The 25,422-nt window shown below is 34.8% G+C and overlaps 2 protein-coding genes across 4 annotated transcripts; both read left to right on the top strand.

Annotated features, from left to right (window-relative positions):
- Positions 1 to 1,323: 1,323 nt before the first annotated feature.
- LOC115717197 (putative transferase At4g12130, mitochondrial) lies at positions 1,324 to 4,506 on the top strand. Its single transcript, XM_030646157.2, has 5 exons — positions 1,324 to 2,062; positions 2,879 to 3,132; positions 3,237 to 3,335; positions 3,670 to 3,828; positions 3,926 to 4,506. The coding sequence occupies exons 1-5, from the start codon at positions 1,599 to 1,601 to the stop codon at positions 4,168 to 4,170; spliced, it is 1,221 nt and encodes a 406-aa protein (XP_030502017.2). The 5' UTR covers positions 1,324 to 1,598; the 3' UTR covers positions 4,171 to 4,506.
- Positions 4,507 to 8,415: 3,909 nt separating this feature from the next.
- On the top strand, positions 8,416 to 24,887 carry LOC115716377 (protein unc-13 homolog). Of its 3 annotated transcripts, XM_030645162.2 has the most exons (26): positions 8,416 to 8,769; positions 9,099 to 9,163; positions 9,453 to 9,723; positions 9,896 to 9,962; positions 10,054 to 10,195; positions 10,574 to 10,738; positions 10,900 to 10,998; positions 11,458 to 11,667; positions 11,763 to 11,864; positions 12,177 to 12,404; positions 12,496 to 12,576; positions 12,758 to 12,844; positions 12,938 to 13,123; positions 13,195 to 13,332; positions 13,907 to 13,999; positions 14,261 to 14,332; positions 14,705 to 14,822; positions 15,916 to 16,088; positions 16,459 to 16,543; positions 22,261 to 22,380; positions 22,572 to 22,678; positions 22,827 to 22,904; positions 22,984 to 23,079; positions 23,757 to 23,852; positions 23,934 to 24,117; positions 24,299 to 24,887. In XM_030645162.2, the coding sequence occupies exons 1-26, from the start codon at positions 8,610 to 8,612 to the stop codon at positions 24,457 to 24,459; spliced, it is 3,384 nt and encodes a 1,127-aa protein (XP_030501022.2). In that variant the 5' UTR covers positions 8,416 to 8,609; the 3' UTR covers positions 24,460 to 24,887. The 3 variants fall into 3 exon arrangements, with proteins under 3 accessions (XP_030501022.2, XP_030501023.2, XP_060971595.1); XM_030645163.2 differs by lacking the exons at positions 23,934 to 24,117; positions 24,299 to 24,887 and having other exon boundaries at positions 22,984 to 23,140; XM_061115612.1 differs by lacking the exons at positions 8,416 to 8,769; positions 9,099 to 9,163 and having other exon boundaries at positions 9,590 to 9,723; positions 9,864 to 9,962.
- Positions 24,888 to 25,422: the final 535 nt, after the last annotated feature.

Below are 25,422 nucleotides of genomic sequence, written 5' to 3'. Positions count from 1 at the left end.
ATTGTCAACGGAAAAATCACCAAGAAACCGGTTTCTTGCTCCAGTTTCTTAGAAACCGATTTCTTAGAAACCGGTTTCTTGGTGATTTTTTCAGTGATTTTTTTGGCGACAATGCCAATTCCGACGAATTTTCCAGCGCCGGCAGTAACTCCGACGACTTTTCCGGCACCGTCCGCTACTCCGGTGACTTTTCCGGCACCAGCAGCAAACTTCGGTGATTTTTTCGGCATCAATGACAAATAAAAACTTCTAAAACAAATAAAAACATTAAATATGGGATTTGGAAACCTAATTACATATATATGACATATCAATACCATAAAAAAAAACTTAAAAACAAAAAAATACCATATAAATTGGTCAAACTTAAATGTGCCATATTTATCATAAGAACTTTTAAAATTCCATACTAAGTGTAATTTCCTCTAATCCACTCCAATTTGCATTGCCTTGCTCATAGTACATTCGATAGGCCGATTTTATTTATTAGATCTAATCTAATTCGCATAATAGTTCAAATGCAATTCAATTTGCACAGATTAATTATTTTGGATTAGTTACATTTTATTATTATATTTTACATAATTAGCAATAAAATAAAATTAATTATTGTTATTTTATGTCTCAAATAACAAATTAAAATAAATAAAATAATAAATTCAAAGAAAAAAAAATTATGTATTTATGTACAAAAAAATTATTCATAAGAATAGAAATATAATTGTATTATATGTATTAAATTTTTATATTATTATTTTTTTTACTAAAATATTAATTGTATATATAATTTTGAAAAATTCTATAATACACTCCCTTAAAAGGAATGCATTAATACATCTTTAAATGTTATAGTATCCGAACTAATTTTTTTCTCACAGTCATATAAATTATAGTTATTTAGAAAATTCTGCAAAATTTTAAGAAATTTGAAAAAGTTTAACACGCTGAAAAATTGCTTTCAAATAGTGTGTTGTGCTCGTGACTACTTTATTTTATACGCATGTAAAATAGACTGTATGAATATAATTTTCCATATTGTAAATTATTCCGAATTTTTTAAAATTTTGTAAGGTATCTAAAATAGTTATAACGTACGTGAATATAAAAAAATAAACTGAAAAATTCTTCTAGATGGTAAAATAAGTAGAGAGTGCATTAATTCATCTATTTTATAGGAGTCTATTGTTGAATCATCCTATAATTTTTTAATTATCTACTTTGTAAATTGAATTAGATCATTCAGATTGAATTAAATGAGCTATTTTATGAACACCTCAATTTTGTTTTTAAGAGAAATAATCACCCAATTAATGAAGTCAACCTAAAAACTAATGAACAAAAATGAACTACACCTACGTGTAACGTGTCTTCATGGATCCGTCTTCTCTTCATTCGGGAATTTTATCGAACACTTGGGCAGCTCTCCTTCATTTTCATCACGAACAAACGTCTTAGAGGACACGTGCCACAAACCCAGATTAATCATCTGAGCTCACGTGTCTCTACTCTCTACACCCAGTATCTTCCTTTTCACACCGTCATTGCTACTTCTTCATCCGCCGTAGTCATCTTCAATCCAAATCCTAGAACAACTCACAATGCTACGCTCTAAACATGCCCTTCTGTTCCCAAAAACCATTTGGGTCAATCTACGTCACTACAGAAGCCTCCATCGGAAAGCTGACCTCGAAAAAGTGGGTCCTTTAGCTTCCCTCCTCAAATCCCGCTCTGTGGTCCGGTTCCGAGGACCAGACACCGTCAAATTCCTCCAGGGACTGTTGACCAACGATGTACGACGATTAGATGAACCCGCGAGTGAGAAGGATTCATCGACTCTGGTCACGCCCAATTTGGCTACGGTCTCCGCTCCACCCATGTACGCTGCACTGCTCAGTCCTCAGGGGAGATTCTTGTACGACCTGGTTCTGTATAGACCGGCGAGAGCTGAGGATAAGCTTAACGAGGCTGGATCAGGACCCGGGTCCGACCCAGATGAGGCTTTTGAGCTCTTTGCTGATGTTGATGCTTTTGTCTTGGATGAGCTCTTGAACACCTTAAAAAGGTAAGGTTTTTTCTTTGTGCCTCTTCTTCGAGAAAGTCATTGTTTTAGGCTGCTCATTTATACGTTTAGGTGCATGTATAGTACTTGATATTGTTCATCTTTATGTTAGTAATTAGTAATGTACTGTTTAAGTTTGCATATTTGTGAGAACTATACTACTCATTCTAGGCTTGGTGTAATGAATAAACATGAGCTGATTAGGTTGGAATTAACTATTTGGGCAAGTTTTTGGCGTTGTGTTTTGGATATGCTCCCTAGCTGATGCTGGAGAGTGGAGATATACATGGCTCAGGTTTTAATACAATATGCTGATGCTGCTTCTTTCTCTGTATGTATGAGTGTGTATATATGTAGTGCTGATGAGAAGTTCACATCTTTGATCTTCATTGTTTAAAATTGTTAAGCTCTTAAATTTGTGAGAACTATACTACTCTATGTGCGCGTAGGTTGATGAATAAGCATTAGTTAATTGGTTTGGAATCGACAATTTGGGCAAGGGCTTTGGCATTGTGTATTGTACAAGCCCCGTAGTTGATGGTGGAGAAATGGCTTTGGTATGAATACCATGTGCTTGTTTGAGGATTGACAATTTAAACATGGCTTCTGCATTGTCTGCGCCCTTGGTTGTTGTTGGAGACATTAATGAATTACGAATACTTAATGCTTGATTGAATAATGAACGTACATAGTTTGTAACAATAAAAATAGCAATTAGTACAAACTTTATATGTAGGCTTATTTCAGTCTCATATATAGTTTCTTCCTTGTTTGGAAATGTGTGCTTTGCTGTATTTAGCTCCCTTTGTTTATTACTAGGTATCGTTTGAGGTCCAAGGTTGAGATTGAGAACGTTGGGGAAGACTTCTCTTGCTGGCAGCGTTATGGGGGAAGCCTTACTAAAACTTCCTCAGATGTAGAAGAGCCAGAGGCTGCTAGCGTTGGCTGGGGTTCCGGCGTTGATCGGTCTGGGGAGTCAGCTTCCCATGGGAACAAACATGGAACACAGTGGTACAAGGATCCTAGATTGGACTGCCTTGGTTTTAGGGGAATCTTCCCATCTAATACAACACGTGAGATTCTGAGCCTGAGGTGTTTTTCCTATCTGTGCTAGCTTTAGACCATTACAGAAGTTTCAATGTGTTGTTAAGCTATAATTTACTTTGTCCTGCTACAGCACCTCTGGTTGAAGCTGATAAAGAAACTGATGAAAAGAATTACATTTTATGGAGAGTAGAAAATGGAGTTGCAGAAGGCTCAATTGAGATTCCAAAAGGTGCATATCTAATATCTTTTTCTTTGGCTTTCGTATTACCTAATCTTTACTTACAAACTGAAAAGCGTGATTTGTGTTTGACATGTTAAATCAGTTCTTACATTACAATTCAAGTGGTTTATGATGTTGTACATATGAAATAAGAAAAATGACCGAGTACGGGTAGCTCAAAATGTTCATGCTCGTACTTTGTTCTCACAATGTAGCACCGGCATAGTAATTTTGCTACAGTGTACTGGTTCTTAATATGGTTAGACAGAGAGCCTAGTTTAAAAAAGAGCAAAATCTGATTCTATCAATTACTTTTCTCAAAGAAAGTTCTTGTCATATACAGGTGAGGCAATTCCTCTTGAATACAACCTGGTGGGACTAAACGCAATAAGCTTTGACAAAGGATGTTATGTTGGCCAAGAGTTTGTAGCACGGACCCACCATCGTGGGGTCATTCGCAAGCGCTTGCTTCCTTTAAGATTTGTTAATAGCCGTGGAGAAGGCAATCATCTCATCTACTACTTCCCATTTGATTTTACTTCATGAGTTGCCCTATAACAATCTTAACTTTGCTGTTCTATTCTCTGTGGTCTATTCAGAATTGGAGCAGAAAATCTCTCCTGGCTCAGAAGTAGTTGATACCGAGACAGGCAAAAAAGTCGGTGCTATAACGACTGTGATTGGATGTCGAGGGCTGGGTGTCCTGCGTCTGGAGGAAGCCTTCAAAAGATCAAGTGCATTAACCATACAAGGACAGGAGGATGTAAAAGTTGAGGCTACAAGGCCAGAATGGTGGCCTGCTGAATGGTTTCAAGAATATCAACAGGACAGGGCAGTTGCTTAAGAAATTTGGTGTTACCAGTTTCACTGAATGAATATATATGAGCTTGTACTTGGTTCGTTTATTCTTTTACATAGATGAAAGCTGAAATAATAGAAAGAGTACCGGGAAGGAGGTAATAAAATATTGAAGGTGTACTTGTATAGATTGATCTCATGATTTCTTTTTTCTTTTTTTACTGCTTACCAATGGTTTTTGGGTAAGGAAAGGTAACAAATTTTTAAGTAGAAATCATGGATTTAAACCTTTAAGAAAATGTCAAATTGCACCTTAAAAGGCATAAACAGTAAGAGCACTCTATTTGTTTTATATTTATAGAATATTATTTATTACTCTAAACATATTTTATTAATTTTTGAGGTTTTAATTTTATTTTTTTATATTGAGATATTTGTTAATATTAATATTATATATGTGAAATAAATAAAATATATTAAAATTTTTTTAAAAAAAGAATAGTGATGTATTTTAAAAATTGTATTGTGGAATGTAATTTAATATAAATGAAAAAAAATGGAATTTTAGTTATGTATTTTAGAGGATAAAATTGAGAAGCTAATGAGAATCCTCTAACATGTTATAATTTGGTGTAAGTTTAGTGTAGCGTAGTATTTAGGTGCCTGAAATGAGAAGAAACAACACAATAGTAATAGTGAAAAAGAGTAAAGCTATTTAAGGGGAAACGAGGAAATATTTTATCAATTTTCTTATTAAGTTGCCACAAATCTTTTTATTGAAAAAAGTTTCAACAGCCCAGTTCTTCAAACTAAGGACCTCTATAACTTCTGCCGCATTTGAGTTTTAATCTTTTTCATAACCTTAATTAAGGGGTTTTTACACCATAAATTGATTTTTTTTTTATATATATATAATTTTTATTGTAGGGTGGAATTTTTTTAGAAAATATTGTATTTTTGTTCAAAAATGCTGTGTAAATTTTATATTTTGTACTGTGTTAAGTTTTTACGGTTGTTTCACAGTTGTTTTGCTTTAATTGTTCTGTTTTGTTATTTTATGGTTGTTTATAACAAAATAGTATTTTTGTAAAAAATTTCGCGTAACAGTAAAATTGTAAATTTTTACTCAAAATTTAGTATTTTTGTAAAAATTATCTTAATTAACGCAAGTTAGTTCAAGTTCTCCCAGCTTAGCAGATTCAGAGTCAACAAAATTAGATCGTTTTAATTTTTTTTCTTTTTTCTTTTTTGCTTTTAGTTAAAAAATAATAAATAATATCGAGTTGAGAATTAATTTATTTTTATGACTTTTCTAGTTCATCTCAACAATTCTACAAATATTTTAGTGCATTAATTTTGTGATAGAAGTTAATATAGAGTTTGATGCATTAATTTTTAATATATATAAATGCCTATATATTTTAAAAGAATAATTATGGCAAAAGTCCTTAAAAATTTAGGGTTGATGTAGATTAGTTCTCAACTTTAAAAATTGGCGGTAATAGTTTCTAAGGTCAAGTTTTCTGTTAGAGGTATTCACGGATTGATTTGGTCTGAATTTTCAATTTTTTCAAACTAAACCACTATTGCAGTTTTTTAAAAATTTAAAACCAAACCAAACCAATGAAATGATCAAAGTACTCAAAAACTGATTGGTTTAGTTCGAACCATTGTTTGTATTTCGTAGTTGTTCTATTTTTTTTTACAATGATGGTTCATTTTTTTAGTATTTTTTTTACTTTTAATAAGTTTATAATACATAAGTAACAATAAAAATTATTATCGTAATAATATAAATTCAATATTAATATTCTACTTAAAGTTGTTCCAAAATATTAATATTTTGTTCAAAAAAATATATTAAATATATATAATAATTATACGAATTGGTTTGGTTTGAACCGATACAGAAATTTCTAAAACTGTGACCGAACCAGAAAATTTAAAACGGTCCAGATTGATCAAATATTTTACACCGAATTCATTTGGTCTGGTCTCAAATGGTTTGGTCCGGATTAGTTGGGGTTTGGAACCACGGATTATGGATTATATGAACACCCTTATTTTCTGTAAGTCCGTTGGTCCCCGAGTTAACTGATCCGTTAAACCCAAATAAAATGCCACATGCCAATTTTTTATTGATCTAAATATTAATTTTAATTAAAAAATTAAAATAAATAATAAATTAATTTCCTTTTTTGAAAAAAGAAAAGCAAATAAATTATTTTAAACTTAAGTAATTAATTTATTTTTATTTATTTTTTCTTTTCAATTTTTTCATTCTCACGACCCTTGCTCTTCTTTTCCCCCCTTGTCTTTTCCATTCTCAACCAGTTTTCACCATTTCCACTCACCGTTCTATCTCTCTTGAACCCCAATCTGACCAGCCCCATACCATCGCATCACCCCAAAATTCAAGTCTTCGTCCTCAGGTTCTCCTGGACTTTTCCTTCAACCCAGCGACGCCATCATCACATCCCTTTGTGCTTCGGTTCTCTTAGATCCATTCGAGCTACACTACCTCAAGATTAATCGTCGTCTTTTGTTTGTACAATGCCCTTTCGTCCCCATGCTTCCCTTTCATACCCCGTTCTTCTTGCTGCTCAAATTTATTTTTTTTTTAGCAAAATAGGTTTCTAGCGAGGGGTCTAAAAATGCATCATCGTCGAAGCCTCACCCTGAAATGGCTCCGATTTGGGTATCTTCGAAGTTTGACAAGCCAATCTTTAATTTTGAATCGATGGTTGTGAAAGGCGGAGAATAAGAGAAGATGCTGAGCAAAGAGCTTGTAAACAAATAAAAAATAAAGGTGGCAGTTTAGCATATTAAGATGGGCAGTGAGGTTGTTCCTTGGCCTCTCCATCAATGGAATTTCCATGGCCATGGACGAGTTTATCTACGAAGAAGAAGAATAAGGCGAGAAAAAGCAAATAAAAAAGAAAAAGAATAAAAAATGTTATTATTTTTATTCATTTATTGGGTAAATACTATTTTGGACCCTCTGTTTTACAAAAGTTATCAATTGGACCCTGTGTTTTGTTAAATGACAAAATGGACCCTGTATTTTTTAAAATAGTACAAATAGGACCCTGAATTGATTTTTTGTCAAAATAAAGTTTAATTATAATTTGATCTAAAAGTGCTATGACAAAACTGTTTACATTTTTTGTATCTGTTCGTATTAAGTATTGTCTTCAAGTTGGTTGTATTAAAAAAAAAGTTGTCAAAAATTAAGCTCAGGGTCCTATTTTTACTATTTTAGAAAATACAGGGTCCATTTTGTCATTTAACAAAATACAAGGTCCAATCTGTAACTTTTGCAAAACACAGGGTCCAAAATGGTATTTACCCTCATTTATTTATAGTTATTTTTATTATTTAAATTATTTTTAATTAAATTGATTATTAGGACTAATAAACTTTCAACATGTGGCCTTTTTGCTAGCACTTACCAAATCAGTTAATTTAAAGACCAAAAGACTTACAGAAACTAATTTGCATCAACTTTAAGTTTTTAGGAACTTTTGCCGCAATTATTCATATTTTAAAAAAGTTATTGGTACAAGATATATATTTTTTAGAGCAATTTGCGGCGAAACTCTCTTATGTTTTAATTTTTATACACTTAACCTCCTTATTTTTTTTTGTGGCAAAATCCCCTTAAGATTATTTTTCTTTGTAAATTTGACACACGAGTTAAATATTACCGTTAAATATCAACTAGATGACTACTGTATACACCTGTGTATATATAACATTAAAATTTTGAAGTCGATACAGTAGTAATCCAATTGGTATTTAATAGTAATATCTAATTGAAACCTTAAATTTGTAAGAAAAAATAAACTTCAAGAATTTTGCCACAAATAAAAGTTAAGCATATAAAAATTAAAATATAAGAAAGTTTTCCGGTAAATTTCTCTATTTTTTATATCTAAATTATTACAAGATATTGAGTGTAGGAACATGTAGATGTAACTTTCACTTTCACCTAAAACGAAGGTGTTTTGCCGTCAAAGATTTGTATTTTGTACTAAAATAAAGCATCATTCTAACGGAAGTTGATTTGGACGGAGATTTCAGTAAACTTATATGTAATTTTAATTTTGACGGAAACCCAGCACTTTAACGGAGATCAGTTTACTTGCTTACGTGTCACTTTTTAAGTTGATGGGACAAAATGTAAAGTCGTCATGCAAGATAGCTGATATATACCTGCGTTGAACACGCTTGCCTGCCAGGCCGTGTATGTATAAATAAATTATTATACTTTTATGGGGCAAAATATAATAATCAAAATAATGTAAGGACTAAAACCAAAAAGGCAAATAGTTCGAAATGAATTTGTTGTCTTCCATTTCTTTTTGGCATTTACAATTATTATATATATTCTCTTTGGCGCTCCTCGGATGAACGAAGTGGACTCTGTTCCGAGTTTTGAAATTGAAGAAGACAATGGTGATGAAGAAGTAGCAAGAAACGATCATGGAGGAGGCTTCCATTTTACACAGGTACCGAAGCGACCGTCGGAAGCTCTTGGAGTTTCTCTTGTCGTCGTCTTCCGGCGTCACTACAGCTACTTCTCTTTCGGACATCGATTTTGACAATCTTAGTGTCGATTACGTCATCGATTGTATCATCTCCGGTATGTGCTTCACCGTTTCATTTCTTTTTGGTTATCGAGAAAATTTAATGAGCTGTATCTGACAAAATTTACTTCGCTGAGCTGAATCGAGACTGTTTGTTCGTCCCACTTTTAATTTGTTGTCCGAATTTTAGAGTTTTAGTGCTTTTTTTTGTTGATTTTTTTCGGTTCTTTTAACTTTGTTTCCTTGGTTTTGCGAAGTTTCCTGAGCTGGAGACTGATTCGAATACTTGTTAATGTGCTTTAAAATTGGATTAGTGAATTTCTGTAATTTTCGTAGTGAATTTGGTTAATTTTGTTGACTTGCTACTGTATTTTCTGTCTATCAGGTAGTGTGGTTAATGCTTCTGAAGCTAGAAAGAAAAAGTTGGAGGAGCTCAATCATCCATCCATGGTAAACTTCCGATTCTCTTTGTTTTGTTGACATGTTCTCTCGCGCCTGTGAGGAGATATAACAAAGAGAATTCAACTAAATTTGATATTAAAATCAGGTAGTGGGGAACGAGGAACATTAACTTTGTGAAAAGATAATGAGGACTTTTGAAGCGTTTGAAAATTTCAATAATAGCAGAGTGATAGTCCAAGAAGCATTAATTTTTTTATTTTATTTTTGTAAAAACGTTGTAGTCCTTTAATTTCCTTGCATTAAATTTAGTTTTAACCATGCTGCATTATTTCGACAGATATATTCTCAATCAGGGAGTTCCTATTTTCTACTTACCAACCCAGAATTTGTCCGGTCTCCTCCTCTGCGCGCACCTCCTCCTATCAAAGTTCAAGCAACCGTTGAAAAAGATTCATGTTCTACTAAAGAGATGGATTCTTCAAATGGGAAGTACAATGGGACAGTTGGGGATGATTACGGTCTTAAACATAAAGTAGCAACGAATATGCAGCCAAAGACTGCAGAAAATGTGAAAATTCCTCCATTAGGATTGCCTAATCTGAGTACAGGTATAGGTCATTTGTGTTTAATTCTTGGTAATATCTTCATTTTCCAATGGAAATTTTATGTTCCAAAAGTGTGAGTGTCATATATGATACATATGCAAAAGATTAAATTTGTATTTTTATTGCTGATCTTTCATCTTTAGTAAACTGATGCATGCCTTTGGGATTCTTAAAGGATTGTCTGATGATGACTTGCGGGAATCAGCATATGAAATATTGCTTGCATCAATCTCGTCTTCTGGGTAATAACTCTCTCTAGGTTTGCTGTCTTTCCGGTGTGGTATCAGTGTATTTATTTCGCTCTTTATTCCCTTACACCTGCTCTTTGTGTAGGGTTGAGGTACATAAAGTTGAGCATAAAAAGAAAGAAAAGAATGGTAAGTTTTTGTTAGGTTTGAAGAATAAGAAGGACAAAATGCCTCAATGTCTTGACAGACACTCACAGCTCATCCACACCATCCGCTTACAGATGCAGGCAAGTTGCTGTTTCCTCTTTCTTTGTGTTGTTTTTATACACTTGCATTGTGCTGACTAGGCATGTAATAGCTATTTTATTCTTTGAAATACTATTTTGACAAAGCATATTGAATCAAGTTTTATTGCCAAATGTTGTTTTTAGATCGAGTAGTTTTCCTTAAAAACTTGTTCTTTTCTTTCCTTCCATACAGTGAGAGAAAGAAGAAATAACCAATTTTAAATTTATGTACACAGCAGAATTAATAGCCTCCAAAATTAATCTTTTTGGAGGTTTGGGCACACTTTTCATTATTTCATTATACTTGAGGGATATGGTTATTAGATATCTTTCTGTTTTATGATAAAATTTCACGTGTGCATTGTTTTTCTTTGGTAGATTTCAGAAGCAATGGATGTTTGCATCAGGCGTAGGTTGCAATTTTCCACAAGGGGAACCTGTGGGAAAGCTGACGTTCCTCAAATTGCACTAGGTCTTTTAAATAGCACTTTCAAGTCTGATTTTTTGCACGAGAAGTCTTATTTGCAGTGGAAGAGTAGACAGGTAATATTACTGTTTTTTTTTTCCTTTTTAAAATTTTGCTCATAGTCTTCCCTAGGACAAGAATTTTAATTTTTTAGAGTTTTTCTAATCCATAGACACCTTGCACATGCTGTTGTTGGCAATGAACATGATTGACATAATTTTCACAACTTTTCTTTTAGGCTGGTATTTTGGAAGAACTTCTCCATGATTCTGCCAGTCTTGCTGGGTCTGAGCACCTAACCATTAAACGGTCACTTGCAAAGATCAGGAATGCTGAGGTATATCCTTGTAACTATTTGAAAGAAATATGTCCACATGAAATACAAAATTTCTTTACTTTTTTATTATTAAAGGCACATTTACGACGAAAGTACCTAAGTTGTACTTAAGGGCGAAGTTTATTTTATATTTTGTTGACGAGAGTTTCTACGATTAACTTTTAGTTACACCGCGGGTACTTATTGTTAACTTTGCCTTTAGACGTTGATGTGACAATAAATGAACATAGCCACTTTTAGCACAACTTAGAGGTCATAAATGAATATAGCCACTTTTAGCACAGCTTAGGTATTTTGCCACAAATAGTATTTTAAACTAATCTGTCACATCAACATCTAACAGCAGGTACCTACGGTGCAACTAAAAATTGATCTTAGGTATTTTAGTATAATTTAGGTACTCTTGCCACAACTATCTCTTGATTTATGTGCAATTGATGGCCGATTTGCTTAAACCAGGAGTGGGACATGACAATGTCTCCTTCAGAACGTGTTGAGGTTCTATCAACTATCAAACGTGTAGCTTTAATGTTATCATCTCTACCTGGACAATTTGGCATTGAAAGTGAAACCTACTATTGGACTGCTGGGTATCACTTGAATGTTAGACTGTATGAGAAACTACTTTTAAGTGTGTTTGATATTCTTGACGAAGGCCAGGTCGTAGAGGTATGCACTTCATGATGGGGAATTGAGAATCTTTAACAACTGATACATTGATATTGTGTTTGCACGAAGCTCAATTTATGTACTTGACCTTTTAGGAAGCTGATGAAATCCTGACACTTATCAAATTGACTTGGTCTACATTGGGCATCACTCAGAAAATTCATAATGCCATATTTGGATGGGTCCTTTTCTTACAGGTAAACATTTTATACATGGAACATGCTTGTTGATATAACAGTTAAACTGAATTCTTCAAACCTAAAGTATGGCAATTTACTTGCTTGATCATGTAAAAGAAAAAAAATATTTCTGTTGTATTGTATTCAGTCTTCAAGATGTAGATTAATTAGATTGAGGAAAAAGGAAAGCCTGGTAATATTTTACAAGAGGGCTATGGATTATACGTTCAACTTCATACTTGCTTGTATCATCTTATAACTTGCTAAATTCCAAAAGAATGTTCTAGTCCTGTTGGAAATCATCTACCAATGAATTCATCTCATTTGCAGTTTACTCAAACAGACGAGGCTAAGCTCTTGGAATATGCAACTCTTGAGCTGCAGAAAGTTGCATCAGTCAAAGAGGATGATACAGAGAGAAATTATGCAGAAAGCTTATTGTGCTCTAGGCAATCTGGTCGCAAGGAAGTAAAGTTAAGCTTGATACAGGCTATTTTCTTCATAATAGGCAATTGGTGTGATTGTAAATTGCAAGACTATCATCTTCATTTCAGGCAGGTAGGTAATATAAAATTGCTTTAGTTAATCTCTTTACATGGTTAATGAATCTCAGTATTCCCACTGTTAACTTTATGAGATTGCATTTCAGCAACCTGGTAACTTTAAGAGGGTTGTGAGCTTGGCTGTAATACTTGGAATTCCAAATTCTGATCATTATGGTGAGATCAAGGTTAGACTTTTTGCAGTCTTCACTGTTTTAATCCATATTTATGGTTAATGCATGACTTCTCAATGCACAATCTCATCGGTAGAGCTCAGAATTTTTTTTTTTCTGCTTATCCTTTGACCGCTTCCCTTGCCCCCTCCTCCTATGATGGATATTAGCTTCTGATAACTTTATATGCATGCAGTTCACATCATTGAATGTTTCAAACAAGGCTTCTGCTAAAATAATCAAGTCATATGTGGAGAGGTCTACTGAAGCTGCATACAAGCTGGTGAATACTGTTCCTGGTTCTTACCATTATTTTTTGCTCTTTAGTATTAAGTAAAGTGATAAAGCTAAAATGTTTCACTATCTTATTTGTTAGGTAGCAAGTACCATAGATCTTGAGTCAAAGATGAAGAGAAAGCATCCATTGTGTTTGCTTGCGAACGAACTTAGGTTAATTGTTGAGAGAGAGATGAATGTGTTCTACCCTGTACTACATCATTGGTATCCTAAATCCGGGATGATTATTGCCATGCAATTACATCAAATTTATGGAGAAAAACTGGTTAGTTTCTACAATGCAGAAGTAATTATCTTTGTGTAATATTATTATTAATTTGTTGTATTAATATGTAGAAAATATACCTAGACGGAGTCTCATGTCTCTCTGAAGATGTTAAATCAGTGCTTCCCGCTGCTGATTTGTTGGATCATGACTTAACAAGGTTGTACACTGCTTCAGGAGCAAGTTATCACGATCTGCATCATTATCCAGTCAGTATTATAGTTTTACATTGGTGCATTTGACCTCACGATTTATATTTCTGTTAGTTCCATCTTAGTTTCTGCATCCCCACCACATTTGGTAGTCATTGTTTCTCTCTCTTGATCATATAACAAAATTATAGTCTAACATATTCCAAATGATTTACTCTTGTTCTGTTAGTACCTTTAGTCCCAAATGTTTAGGGCTAGGCGGGGATCCTAGTTTCAAAAAAAAAAAAAATTGAAAATTGTTTCTCAGCAACTCTAGTACTTAGTACCATTCTTCAAAATTTATTATGCAATTTCTGCTGTTCTAAGTAGTAACAGCTTGAATCTGGAAGACCTTTTGTTCTTTCTAGAAAAATTAAGTAGGTCTCATAACAAACAAGGCTTTCCAAAGGAATTCAACGACTTCTTGTGCTGTGTTCATTACACACAATCCGACCTTTGGTACAAATTCCAATAAAGAAAATGTCAAAAATGGATGCTGATGTGCTTTAATGTTTTGAACCATTAACTTCTTTTGTTGGTGATAACTTTATGAGAATAAATTGAGCTGTTTTCTTGGATCTTTTTGATGCAGATCGGAGAAGTTGCTAAACCTCTGATTCTTGATTGGGTGATTGCTCAGCATTCACGTATACTGGAATGGACTGGGAGAGCATTTGATCTTGAGGTGGGTTCCATGTCTAATTGGATGGTGTTAAAAGGTTGCTTTTGAAAATTGTCTTGTCAAATATAATGCTCTAAAAAAAGTCGACTTGTAGAATAAAACAATGACATTAAGAGTTAAGACTAAATTTTCTATTATGATGGCCAATCTTTACAAAGTAATGTGCAATTTTGGTTGGGATGTTGGGAAAAAAGAGTTTAACCTACATGATGTGTTGTGTGCGTAGTTTGAGAGTCAAACTAGTTTTGATTTGTGAATGTGCAGGATTGGGAACCTCTTTCTTCGCAGCAAAGACAAGCACCTTCCATAGTTGAAGTTTTCAGAATCATAGAGGAGGTATATATATTATGTTAAATTTGATCCACTACAGAGTACGTGGTGCTTCCCATGATATGGACCTCCTAATGCTTGATGACTTGCGTGCGAATGACTTGAATAGATATTACAAAATTAGGTGGTCTCTTTGCAGTCATGTTGTATCTTCCCCCTTAAAAAATGCCTCTTTAATTTTCATAATCCCCCCTAGTAACAGATATTAACATTAAAATGCCAGCATATAGACAATGAATTTGGATAATTCTGTGTATGTGTGTGTGTTTTCAAATATGTTGATTATTTTATGCTAACTCGTATTGATTTTCAAATTACAAGCCTAGGACCAGTTTTCTTTCCTTGTTTGTTATCATTGCTTTTAAATTCAACTTGCAGACTGTGGATCAACTCTTTGGTTTGAACCTTGCAATGGACATCACACATATACAAGCTCTACTATCCATCATCTTCCACACGTTGCGTGCATATTTGGAGAAAATGTTTAACCAGTTAGGTGCGTCATGATTTCTATTAGTAATGTAATATAGAAAGGGGGTAGTATATGGTCAACAATTTGTGTTTTGTTTTATGGAAATTATTGTGAAGTTGCATTACTAATTGTTGTTAGTAGGGACGTTCATCAAACTGCTCAAACCGCTCGCATCGCAAAATAAATGCGGTTTGAAATTCTTTGTAGTGCGGTCGCGGTTTGAATTTTTCCTAAACCGTGCGGTGCTGTTTGCGGTTTTGAATTATTAATATGCGGTTCAAACTGCATCGCACTGCACATTATAAACATACCAATTTTTATATTTATTTAGGTGCAATATGTGAATGTCCAACTTAAAACCCACTAATTATTGTATTGTTGAAACTTAATTTTTTTTTTCATATTTATTTTCTAGTCTTATGGTATTTTTGACAAGTGTTGCTCAAGCTTTGTTGTATTTGTGATAATTTAATTGTTTGGTGATAATCCAAACCGCAAAAATCGCACCGCACCGCACCATATTTTGCGGTTTTTAGTTTTGCGGTGCGGGTGCGGTTTGGGAAATTAGAAAAACCGCATGTGTAGGTTAGTTTGAAAAAATAGTTAAAAACCGCACCACCCGCACCGCGAACAGGGCCGGCCCTGAAACAAAGTGGGCCATAGGAAGAAAAAAATTTTTTGGGCCCTTTTATTAGAAAAAATATGGTATTTTTCAAAATCGGTAAAAAAATGTATAATTTTTAAAGAGGAAAAAAAAAATTTTGGGCCCCTGGGCTGGGTGGGCCCTAGGCACAGGCCTAGCCCGCCTATGCCCAGGGCCGGGCCTGACCGCGAACATGTTGTTTGCTTAATCTCATGTTTCGAGAAGGAGTTTATTTCTGAGATCTTTTACTCTTTTTGTTTTTTTTTAATTTCTTTTTATTTTGGTCTATGTGTGTGTGTGGCGGGGGGATCTGTTTATATTTTCTTTGCGGTATAATTTCCCGGCTCTTTTCTTTCAGAGCATATGTTGTGTCCTTAAGAAAATGTAACTGGTTCAAAAGTGTCACTATGTTCTTTATTTGTTTAAACACTTAGTTTAGGACAAGATAATGATCACAGTACCATTACTGTACAGTTGAGAAGAACCATTTATATCCATCAGCTCCTTCCTTGACTCGTTACAAGGATTCATCTATACCAATAATGAAGAAAAAGCTGCTGGAGTCTGTTGTTTTGGATGACAATTTGATCAACAAGCTGAATCACTTGACAGTATCCAAACTTTGTGTCAGATTAAACACTTTAAAAGTAAGTGCCTTTCATATAAACTAGTTCTAAATAAACCTTAAAATTTTGATTTGATATTTTTATTTTAAAATATTAGATCATATTATCAATAACTTATCTCTTCAGTATTGAACCTAATTTCTTGTGCATGATTCCTCAATGATAAGATCATTTTTCTTAGATGAACTAGTTAATTTAATTGCTTGCAATGATATATCATTCATAGCTGCAATGAAACACATATTTTCAATTATTTTTTCTATGATAAAAAGGTAAAGCTGGTATTTTCTGTGCAATTTGTCTTTTATGTAGAGCATAAGCTGCAGTACAAGTTTTTGGGTAGCATTTCCCCTAAATATTATTGACTAATTTGCTTTGTTGTCCTATGCAGTATATTGAGAAACAAATTTTTATACTTGAAGATGGCATTAGGAAATCCTGGGCGCTTGTTAGAAAGCCTAATGATGGAAAAAGTGGTGAGTTTATGACTGTTTTCAAATATGGATTCTAGCTGTTAGAGTTTGTAAAATTACTCCATCCGACTAGTTCCGGGTTCGAGTCCCGAGCAACCCATTATACTTAATATTTTGAAATTCTATCTCTACAAATATGAACTTGTTATTTTAATGGCCCGTTTGTTTCTTCGAATTCTACTGTAACAAGTAACAACGTTAACTGGTATCTAAGCTCACAACTATGACATGCAACATATAAGATTGTGTTGCTTTATTCATCAATAGTCACAAAATGTATGTAGCAGTCTCTTTTCTCATCCCTACTCCACAAGGATTCACTTTCTTCTCCAAAAAAGTATTGAGATAAACAAAGCCTTGCTAAGCCTGTTTAGAATTTTCCTGCAAGTTACCTTGTTAACCCTATTTATGATAGTAGAGTGACTAAGAAATTCTTAAACCTGGTTGTTTAGGCAATTGTAATCTTTTCGGCATATATGCTTTAGCTTTGACAAAATTTCAGGTTTTTATGAACTCCGTTGTCCAAACTATATTTTCTACAGGGTTCGTAAAGTATAATTCAGAGGCATTAGAATTTTATGAACAAATAGTGATGGCTGTTTTAAGTAAACAAAAATAACTTTTAACTGTACCGTAAGCGGTTTAGTTGAATGAGGTGAAAATGACATTCTTTTTCCTTTTACACAATCATTAAGGGTGGATTTTCTATGACGAGCGTTGCAGTTTTAATGTCCAAATTCCCTTAACAGTTGAATTTTTGTTGTTGATGTTTTCATGTGTTAGATATTAGGTGTATATTAGCTGTAAGAGATTAGATATTTAGTAGATATTTAGTAGATATTTAGTCTCCTAACTCTGTATATAAATATGTATTATTCTATGAAATCAACACACAATTCGAATCACTATTTTCTACATGGTATCAGAGCATTGTGATTCAAAATTCGAAATTCGAAATTAGGGTTCTGAAAAAAAAAAAAAAATTTTAGGGTTTGAGTTTAGGGTTGTTTTCGAAAATCCTATTTGGAGTGAACATCTTTTCTCACCGCCCACATAGGAGGACTGCCCAGCCGCCGATCTACAAACCCCCGAAGTCCGGTCGCCGGATTCCTCGCGCGTGGGGCTCACGCGCCGCCTGAAGCTTCTGCGCGTGGGGCTCACGCGCCGGCGCGTGGAGGCGCGTGTGACGGCGCCTTCGACGGCGTTCTGTTGCCGATTCTTCACTGGGTTCTTCTAAGCCCACTCGCATCTGTTCTAGGTTGTAATTCGGTATTTGTTTGTCTTCTTCGTGTTTGGGTGTTCATTCCTTGGTGTTCTTTTGTTCTTTTTCTCTGTCCTTTGTGTTTGTTTTTGAGATTATGGCAGAGATAAGATTAGATTCAAAATCAGTTGTTGTTTCTGATGTTGTTCCCGTGATGTCTAAAATCACGGATCATAAGTTGATTGGTTCGAATTATTTGGAATGGAGTAAGACGATTCGACTGTATTTGAGGAGTATTGACAAAGATGATCACTTGACTGACGATCCTCCTGAAGAAACAAACGATTCAAGGAAAATATGGCTCCGTGAGGATGCTCGCTTGTTCCTTCAAATTCGAAATTCTATCGATAATGAGGTAATTAGTTTGATTAATCATTGTGAATTGGTTAAAGAACTAATGGGTTACTTGGAGTTTTTGTATTCTGGCAAAGACAACATATCTCGCATATATGATGTTTGCAAAGCTTTTTATCGCGCGGAGAAACAAGATAAGTCTCTTATGAATTATTTTATGGCTTTCAAGAAAACATATGAAGAACTTAATGTGCTATTACCGTTTAGTCCTGATGTAAAAGTTCAACAGCGCCAACGAGAACAGATGGCTATTATGAGTTTTCTTGCAGGACTCTCATCCGAATTTGACTCGCAAAGTCACAAGTTCTCTCTCGGTTCCGATGTCTCCTCTTTACAAGATGTGTTTACTCGTGTTCTTCGCACGAGACTACCTCTTCAACTCCTCCGAATAGCGCCTTGGTGAGTCGTAATAATTCCGCACCGAAAGAAACTCTACTCCAAGTGGATTTAAAGGAGGTAATTCACAAGGACCGATAACCGCACACCAAATTCGGGAGCATCATGTGCAATTATTGTAAGAAACCGTGCCACACCAAGTTTGAGTGTAGGAAGTTACAATTTAAGAATCGACAACAACACTCGCCAATATTGCAAGCACTGGTGATGCATCCGACAAATCGGTCCTTATTTCGCCGATGAATTTGCCAAGTTCTCAAGGTATCGTGAAACACTTAAGTCTTCATCTTCTTCTCACATCGCGATTGCCGAATCGTGTAACTCTAATGCATGCCTTCTTTCCAAATCCTCAAAATGGGTCATTGATTCGGTGCCACGTATCATATGACAGGTAATTCCCGTCTCTTTTCCACTTTTCAGTCTCATAGTCCCACTTCTGTTGTCACCTTAGCTGATGGGTCAACAACTTCTGTTCTTGGATCTGGCACTATTGTTCCTACACCTATGCTATCTTTGTCATCAGTCTTACATTTACCTGATTTGTCCTTTAATTTGCTTTCTGTTAGTCAACTCACTCGTAATCTAAATTGTTGCATCTCCTTCTTTCCTGATCATTGTTTGTTTCAGGATCTTGTGACGAAGAAGATTATTGGTAAAGGACATGAATCTGGTGGCTTGTATGTTCTTGACCCACTTCCGCCAACCTCTATTGCTTGTTCGAGTGTTGCTTCCGCTTTTGAGGCTCATTGTCGTTTAGGTCATCCATCCCTTCCTTTGCTCAAGAAACTGTGTCCCCAATATAGTAGTTTATCTTCGTTAGATTGTGAGTCATGTCAGTTTGCCAAACATCATCGTGTTAGTTTGAGTCCACGTGTCAATAAACGTGCTAGTGTTCCTTTTGAGTTAGTTCATTCTGATGTTTGGGGTCCTTCTCCTATTTTGTCTTAACTTGGATTTAGGTATTTTGTTACTTTTGTGGATGATTATTCTCGTGTAACTTGGTTATATTTAATGAAAAATCGTTCTGAGTTGTTTTCTATATTCTGTGCTTTTTGTGCTGAGATTCAAACTCAATTTAATGTATCTATTCGTACTTTGAGAAGTGATAATGCCAAAGAGTACATGTCTGCTCAATTTCAATCTTATATGACCTCTAATGGCATGCTTCATGAAACTTCTTGTGTTGATACGGCACCTCAGAATGGTGTTGCAGAACGTAAAAACAGACATCTTCTTGAAACTGCACGTGCTCTCTTGTTTCAAATGAAAGTCCCTAAACCTTTTTGGGCCGATGCAGTTTCCACGGCATGCTTTCTTATTAATCGCATGCCATCCTCTGTTCTTAATGGTGCAATTCCATTTAAAATTCTTTTTCCTAATAAGTCATTATTTCCAGTTGCTCCGCGAGTGTTTGGTAGTGTTTGTTTTGCTCGCGATGTCCGTCCATCTGTCACCAAATTAGACCCTAAGGCACTAAAGTGTGTCTTTCTTGGTTATTCTCGTCTTCAGAAAGGGTATAGGTGTTATTGTCCTGATCTCAACAAATATCTTGTTTCTATTGATGTTACTTTTGTAGAAAATACACCTTATTTTTCATCTTCCACTACTTTTACTAGTCAGGGGGAGGATGATGATTTGTTGGTTTATTCTGTCACATCCTATGCGCCTGCTACATGTTCTGGCGGGTCTCTAGTTCCTTCACCTGCCTCGGTCGTCACCCCCACAAAGGTCTCACACCTCCACCACCTCCACCACCTCTACCACCTCCACCACTCCCTCGGCCTCCTATAGTGTACACCAGCGCCCCCTCCTCCACCTCCCGTTTCATGTCCCGCACCCGCATCTTCGTCATCGTATCCGAAATCTCGGTATGATCTTCCCATTGCACTACGTAAAGGTAAACGCCAATGTACTTTTCCTATTACTTCTTTTGTGTCTTATAATCATCTCTCCTCTTCTTCTTGTTCTTTTATTGCTTCTCTTGATTCTATCACTATTCCAAAAACTGTTCGAGAAGCGATGTCTCATCCTGGTTGGCTTGCTGCAATGATAGAAGAGATGAATGCTTTGGTTGCGAATGGTACTTGGGTCTTGGTTGATTTACCTTCCGGAAAACAGGCCATCGGGTGTAAATGGGTGTTCACGGTTAAATTCAATCCAGACGGCACAGTTGCTCGCTTAAAGACCCGTCTTGTTGCCAAGGGTTATGCTCAAACCTATGGAGTGGACTATTGTGATACTTTTTCTCCTGTTGCTAAACTCACATCTGTTCGACTGTTCATTTCCATGGCAGCTACTCATCATTGGCCTTTGCATCAGCTTGATATTAAAAATGCTTTTCTTCATGGAGATCTTGAGGAAGAAGTATATATGGAGCAACCTCCTGGGTTTGTTGCTCAGGGGGAGTTAGGGCGAGTTTGTCATCTTCGCAAATCTTTATATGGATTGAAACAAAGCCCTCGTGCTTGGTTTGGTAAATTTAGTCGCCGTTGAGAAGTTTGGTTTGTTGAAAAGTAAGTCGATCATTCTCGTGTTTTATAAAAGATCAACTGTTGGTATCATTTTGTTAGTGGTGTATGTTGATGACATCGTTATTACTGGAAGTGATACTGAAGGCATCTCATCCCTTAAGTCTTTCATTCACACCCAGTTTAACACGAAAGATTTAGGGGAGCTCAAGTATTTCTTGGGGATTGAAGTTACTCGGAGTAAACAAGGTATTCTTCTGTCTCAAAGAAAGTATGTACTTGATTTGCTAACTGAGACAGGGAAATTGGGATCAAAACCCTGCAATGCTCCAATGAATCCAAATCGTGCATCTTACACGTGATGGGAAACCATTTGAAGATCCTGAGAAATATCGCAGGTTAGTTGGAAAGTTGAATTATTTAACTGTGACTCGTCCAGATATTGCATTCCCGGTTAGTGTTATCAGTCAGTTCATGTCTTCTCCAACAATTCATCATTGGGCAGCATTAGAACAAATTTTATGTTATTTAAAAGGAGCACCAGGACGAGGTATAGTTTACAAGGATCATGGACATACCCGGATTGAGTGTTTTTCCGATGCGTATCAAGTGTGCTCCAAGGTAGATAGACGATCCACTTCAGATATTGTGTATTTGTTGGGGGCAATCTAGTCTCTTGGAAGAGTAAGAAACAAAATGTTGTATCTAGATCCAAAGGTCGAATCGAATATAGAGCTATGGCCCAGTCTGTGTGTGAGGTAATATGGATTTATCAGCTTTTGACTGAATTTGGGTTTAAGACTTCTATTCCAGCAAAATTATGGTGTGATAATCAAGCTGCTCTTCATATTGCCTCGAATCCCGTATTCCACGAGCGAACTAAGCACATTGAGATTGATTGTCATTTTGTTCGTGAGAAAATTCAACAAGGTCTGATCTCCACAGGATATGTGAAGACCGGAGAACAACTAGGAGATATTTTTACAAAGGCTTTGAATGGGGTGCGGGTTGATTATCTTTGTAACAAGCTGGGCATGATTAACATCTATGCTCCAGCTTGAGGGGGAGTGTTAGATATTAGGTGTATATTAGCTGTAAGAGATTAGATATTTAGTAGATATTTAGTAGATATTTAGTCTCCTAACTCTGTATATAAATATGTATTATTCTATGAAATCAACACACAATTCGAATCACTATTTTCTACATCATGTTTAACTTGTATTTTTTATTTGAATTAGCTGAGAGTGAGCCTCATGAAATTACTAGTGGTGAAGAGGTTGATGAACTGTTTGCCAATACCTTTGACATTATCAAGGACACTTCATTGAATGGTATCAAGAAAATTTGCGAGTTTATAGGTAAGTCAAATTTGCAGTATAATAGTTCCTATTGTTACCAAATTTCTTCATATCTCCATACATTGCAACGATGTTGGTGCATCATTCAACTAAATTACAATAACTTATTTACACATAATTTTCAACTGTCTCGCTTTGGATGGGTATGAAAACATTCAGCCTGATTTATGTTACTTAAACTCAATGTTCAGGTCCAAAAGTTGTGTTCTGGGATCTCAGGGATGGCTTTATCTCTTCTTTGTATAGTGGTAGTGTTGAAGTTGCTCGTTTGGACAGTGTACTTCCACATCTTGACACTGTAAGCTGATAAAAATATACATTTTTCCCTCTCCACATAATGCTGTACTTGTACTTGTATTTGCATTACATGATGGGTTTAATTAAGGTTACATTTTTCCTTCAATTGAATTGTTTTGTTGGGTTTTAATCTAAGAGGCGCAATGTAGGTCCTTGATCGTGTATGTGGCTTAATTGATGATACTTTGAGAGATTGCGTGACTTTAAGCATATATCGAGCATCACTGGTATGATCTCATCCTTGGAAGCTTATGTTTTATGAGGCTGTTTTCAAATAATTTAGCTTTGCATTGATCTGTGATCCAGGAAGGTTTTGTATGGGTGCTGCTTGATGGTGGTCCTTCCCGTGCATTTTCAGATTCAGATATTATATTTATGGAGGATGACCTTGCCATGTTGAAGGTTCTTAAAATTTTTCATCTAGCAGAGAATTGAGGCACACAATTGTTATTGAATATTCCAGGTGTCACTTAAAGGAAATGAAACAAACTAAGAGCTATTAATAAATCCGGACTAAAAGTTCTGTCTAATTCTTAACTCTGAAATTCTTGATATCTGGATCCCTAACAATTATGTGCTTGCAAGTATGAACTTAAATCATAGAAACTAATTTTTTTTTTGTAAATCATAGAAACTTTTTCAAATCTCCTTTGACGTGACAGTTGAGTAGCCTTGTACATTACATAATTCCCAAGGGCTAACACCTAATAGGTTTAAGAACTACAGAACAAAAGTATTTTTATAGCCTAGCGTGCATGTTAATTCTGAGCATACTGTTACTTATAAAACTTCCTAAATTGGTGATGTGTTTACGCTTGTCCTAAATACTATCTCTTAAGAGATTTGTTATTTTCATTTTGTCAGGATTTTCAATGGGTAAAAGATTTTGGGTTCAGTAGATAGACCTAGGTCCTTCATAGCCACTTTATTGACATGAGTTTGTAGAGTGGCACTGCTACATATATTAAAACCAAATCAAATTTCATCATGTGATTTGAAGTTTGAACACGTATGCTTATATGTACAATGTTGATTAAATATATTTAACTGACAAATGATAATGTTGCTGAACTTTGTAGGAACTTTTTGTAGCTAATGGTGAAGGCCTTGACTGTTCATTAGTAGAACAAGAAGCAAAGTTTGCTGAGCGAATACTGGGCTTGTACTCAGTTCAGGTTTGATGACTTGTGGTTGAAAACTTTTTACTTTTGATTAGTGGCTGAAACCGGCAGCGTGATGGATTATTATTTCTGCAGACTGAAACTGTGATCCAAATGCTTATGACTGCGAGTGAGCAGATCTCCATGGGCTTAGATTCTCATGATAATGATCGTAGTAATATACTAAATGTCCACACATTAATGCGAGTTTTATGCCACAAGAAAGATAGAGAAGCCTCCAAATTTTTGAAGACACAATATAATCTCCCTATGTCCTCAGGTGTTTGACCTTTCTTTTCTCATATTGATATCATGGTAGTCTGAGTAGCAGTAGTGGTAATGGAGAGGCTGTAACCACATTTCTGATTTTCCAGGACTGGAAAAACAACAAAACTAGTTTTATGCACTCGATCACCAAGTGCAATCAGCTGATTATTTTCTAATGTGCATTTTTTGTGCAGAGTACGAGGACAATCTATTAAAGGATTCAACATCCCCATCGCCTTTTATATCAGACTTTTTGAAACGAAGTACTTCGTTTCATTGGAGCAACAAGAGCCAGAGTAGTTTTAATTCATTTAAGAAGAGACTTCAAGAAGCAACATCAGATATCAGGAGGTAGTGCATTTAGAATATAGTTTATAATGAATGAACTTATTATTTCTCATCATGCCAATATGATGCTGGAGGTGGCCCAATCCGAGAAGCTCAAATTATTCTTTCTGGTTAATTGTGGTTAGTCAATTTTGATTCCTTATTTCTCGTAAAGCTTTATTAGACTAGAAATTAAATTATAAAGAATTTTGATAAGAGAAAAATACACTATTGATGGAGATTCCTTTATTTTCTTTTTCTGTTGTGTGTAGCTTTGTCAAAAGTATAGAAACTGTTAGTGCGTTTAAAATATTTTCCTTTATCTGTACAAGGTGCACTATCAGACTGACTAGTGTTATTGGCCTCGTTTATGTTTAAGAAAAACGAGAGCGTATACTCTTTTTAGTGTTAGGGATATATGCATTAAATTATTAATATGAATGATTTATCTATAAATATTGATTTTTTTTTTTATTATATATAAGGCTGTCACTTTTAATTGTACGAAGATCACTTAGTCATGAATAAAACAATTAGTAATATATTAAAGTCTAGCAATCTTTAATCAATAGTTGCTAATACGGTTTATTGATGCTCGTTCTTTGATGCAAGTAATTTTGATTATGATTACTGATATAGTATGATATCTAAATGAAAGTGTTGTATATAATAAAAATTATATATAACAATGACTGATACGAATAAAGCTATTTTTATCAAACTTGCCGTTTACTTAAAGACTTAATTCTTAGCAAACTTCTATTCATGTTATTAGTTTTTCAGAGAAAATGATTTTTACAATTTTTGTTTTAGAAATTTAATAATTTGGATGGCTGAGAACATAATTTATAATATGGATTGACTTTCCTAACAGATTGAATGTTGATTTCTTTATGTGTTAATTCTAGAACTAAAACGTTGCACACAAATTTAGATGAGATCTAAATTGTACTTCTAGTAATAAATTAATGGTACTAAAGATTAAAGAATA

The sequence above is a fragment of the Cannabis sativa genome, chromosome 5, assembly GCF_029168945.1.
Source record: "Cannabis sativa cultivar Pink pepper isolate KNU-18-1 chromosome 5, ASM2916894v1, whole genome shotgun sequence".
Classification (NCBI taxonomy): Eukaryota; Viridiplantae; Streptophyta; class Magnoliopsida; order Rosales; family Cannabaceae; genus Cannabis; species Cannabis sativa.
Note: the sequence above shows the minus strand (reverse complement) of the source record. Positions and strands in the feature narration are given on the sequence as shown.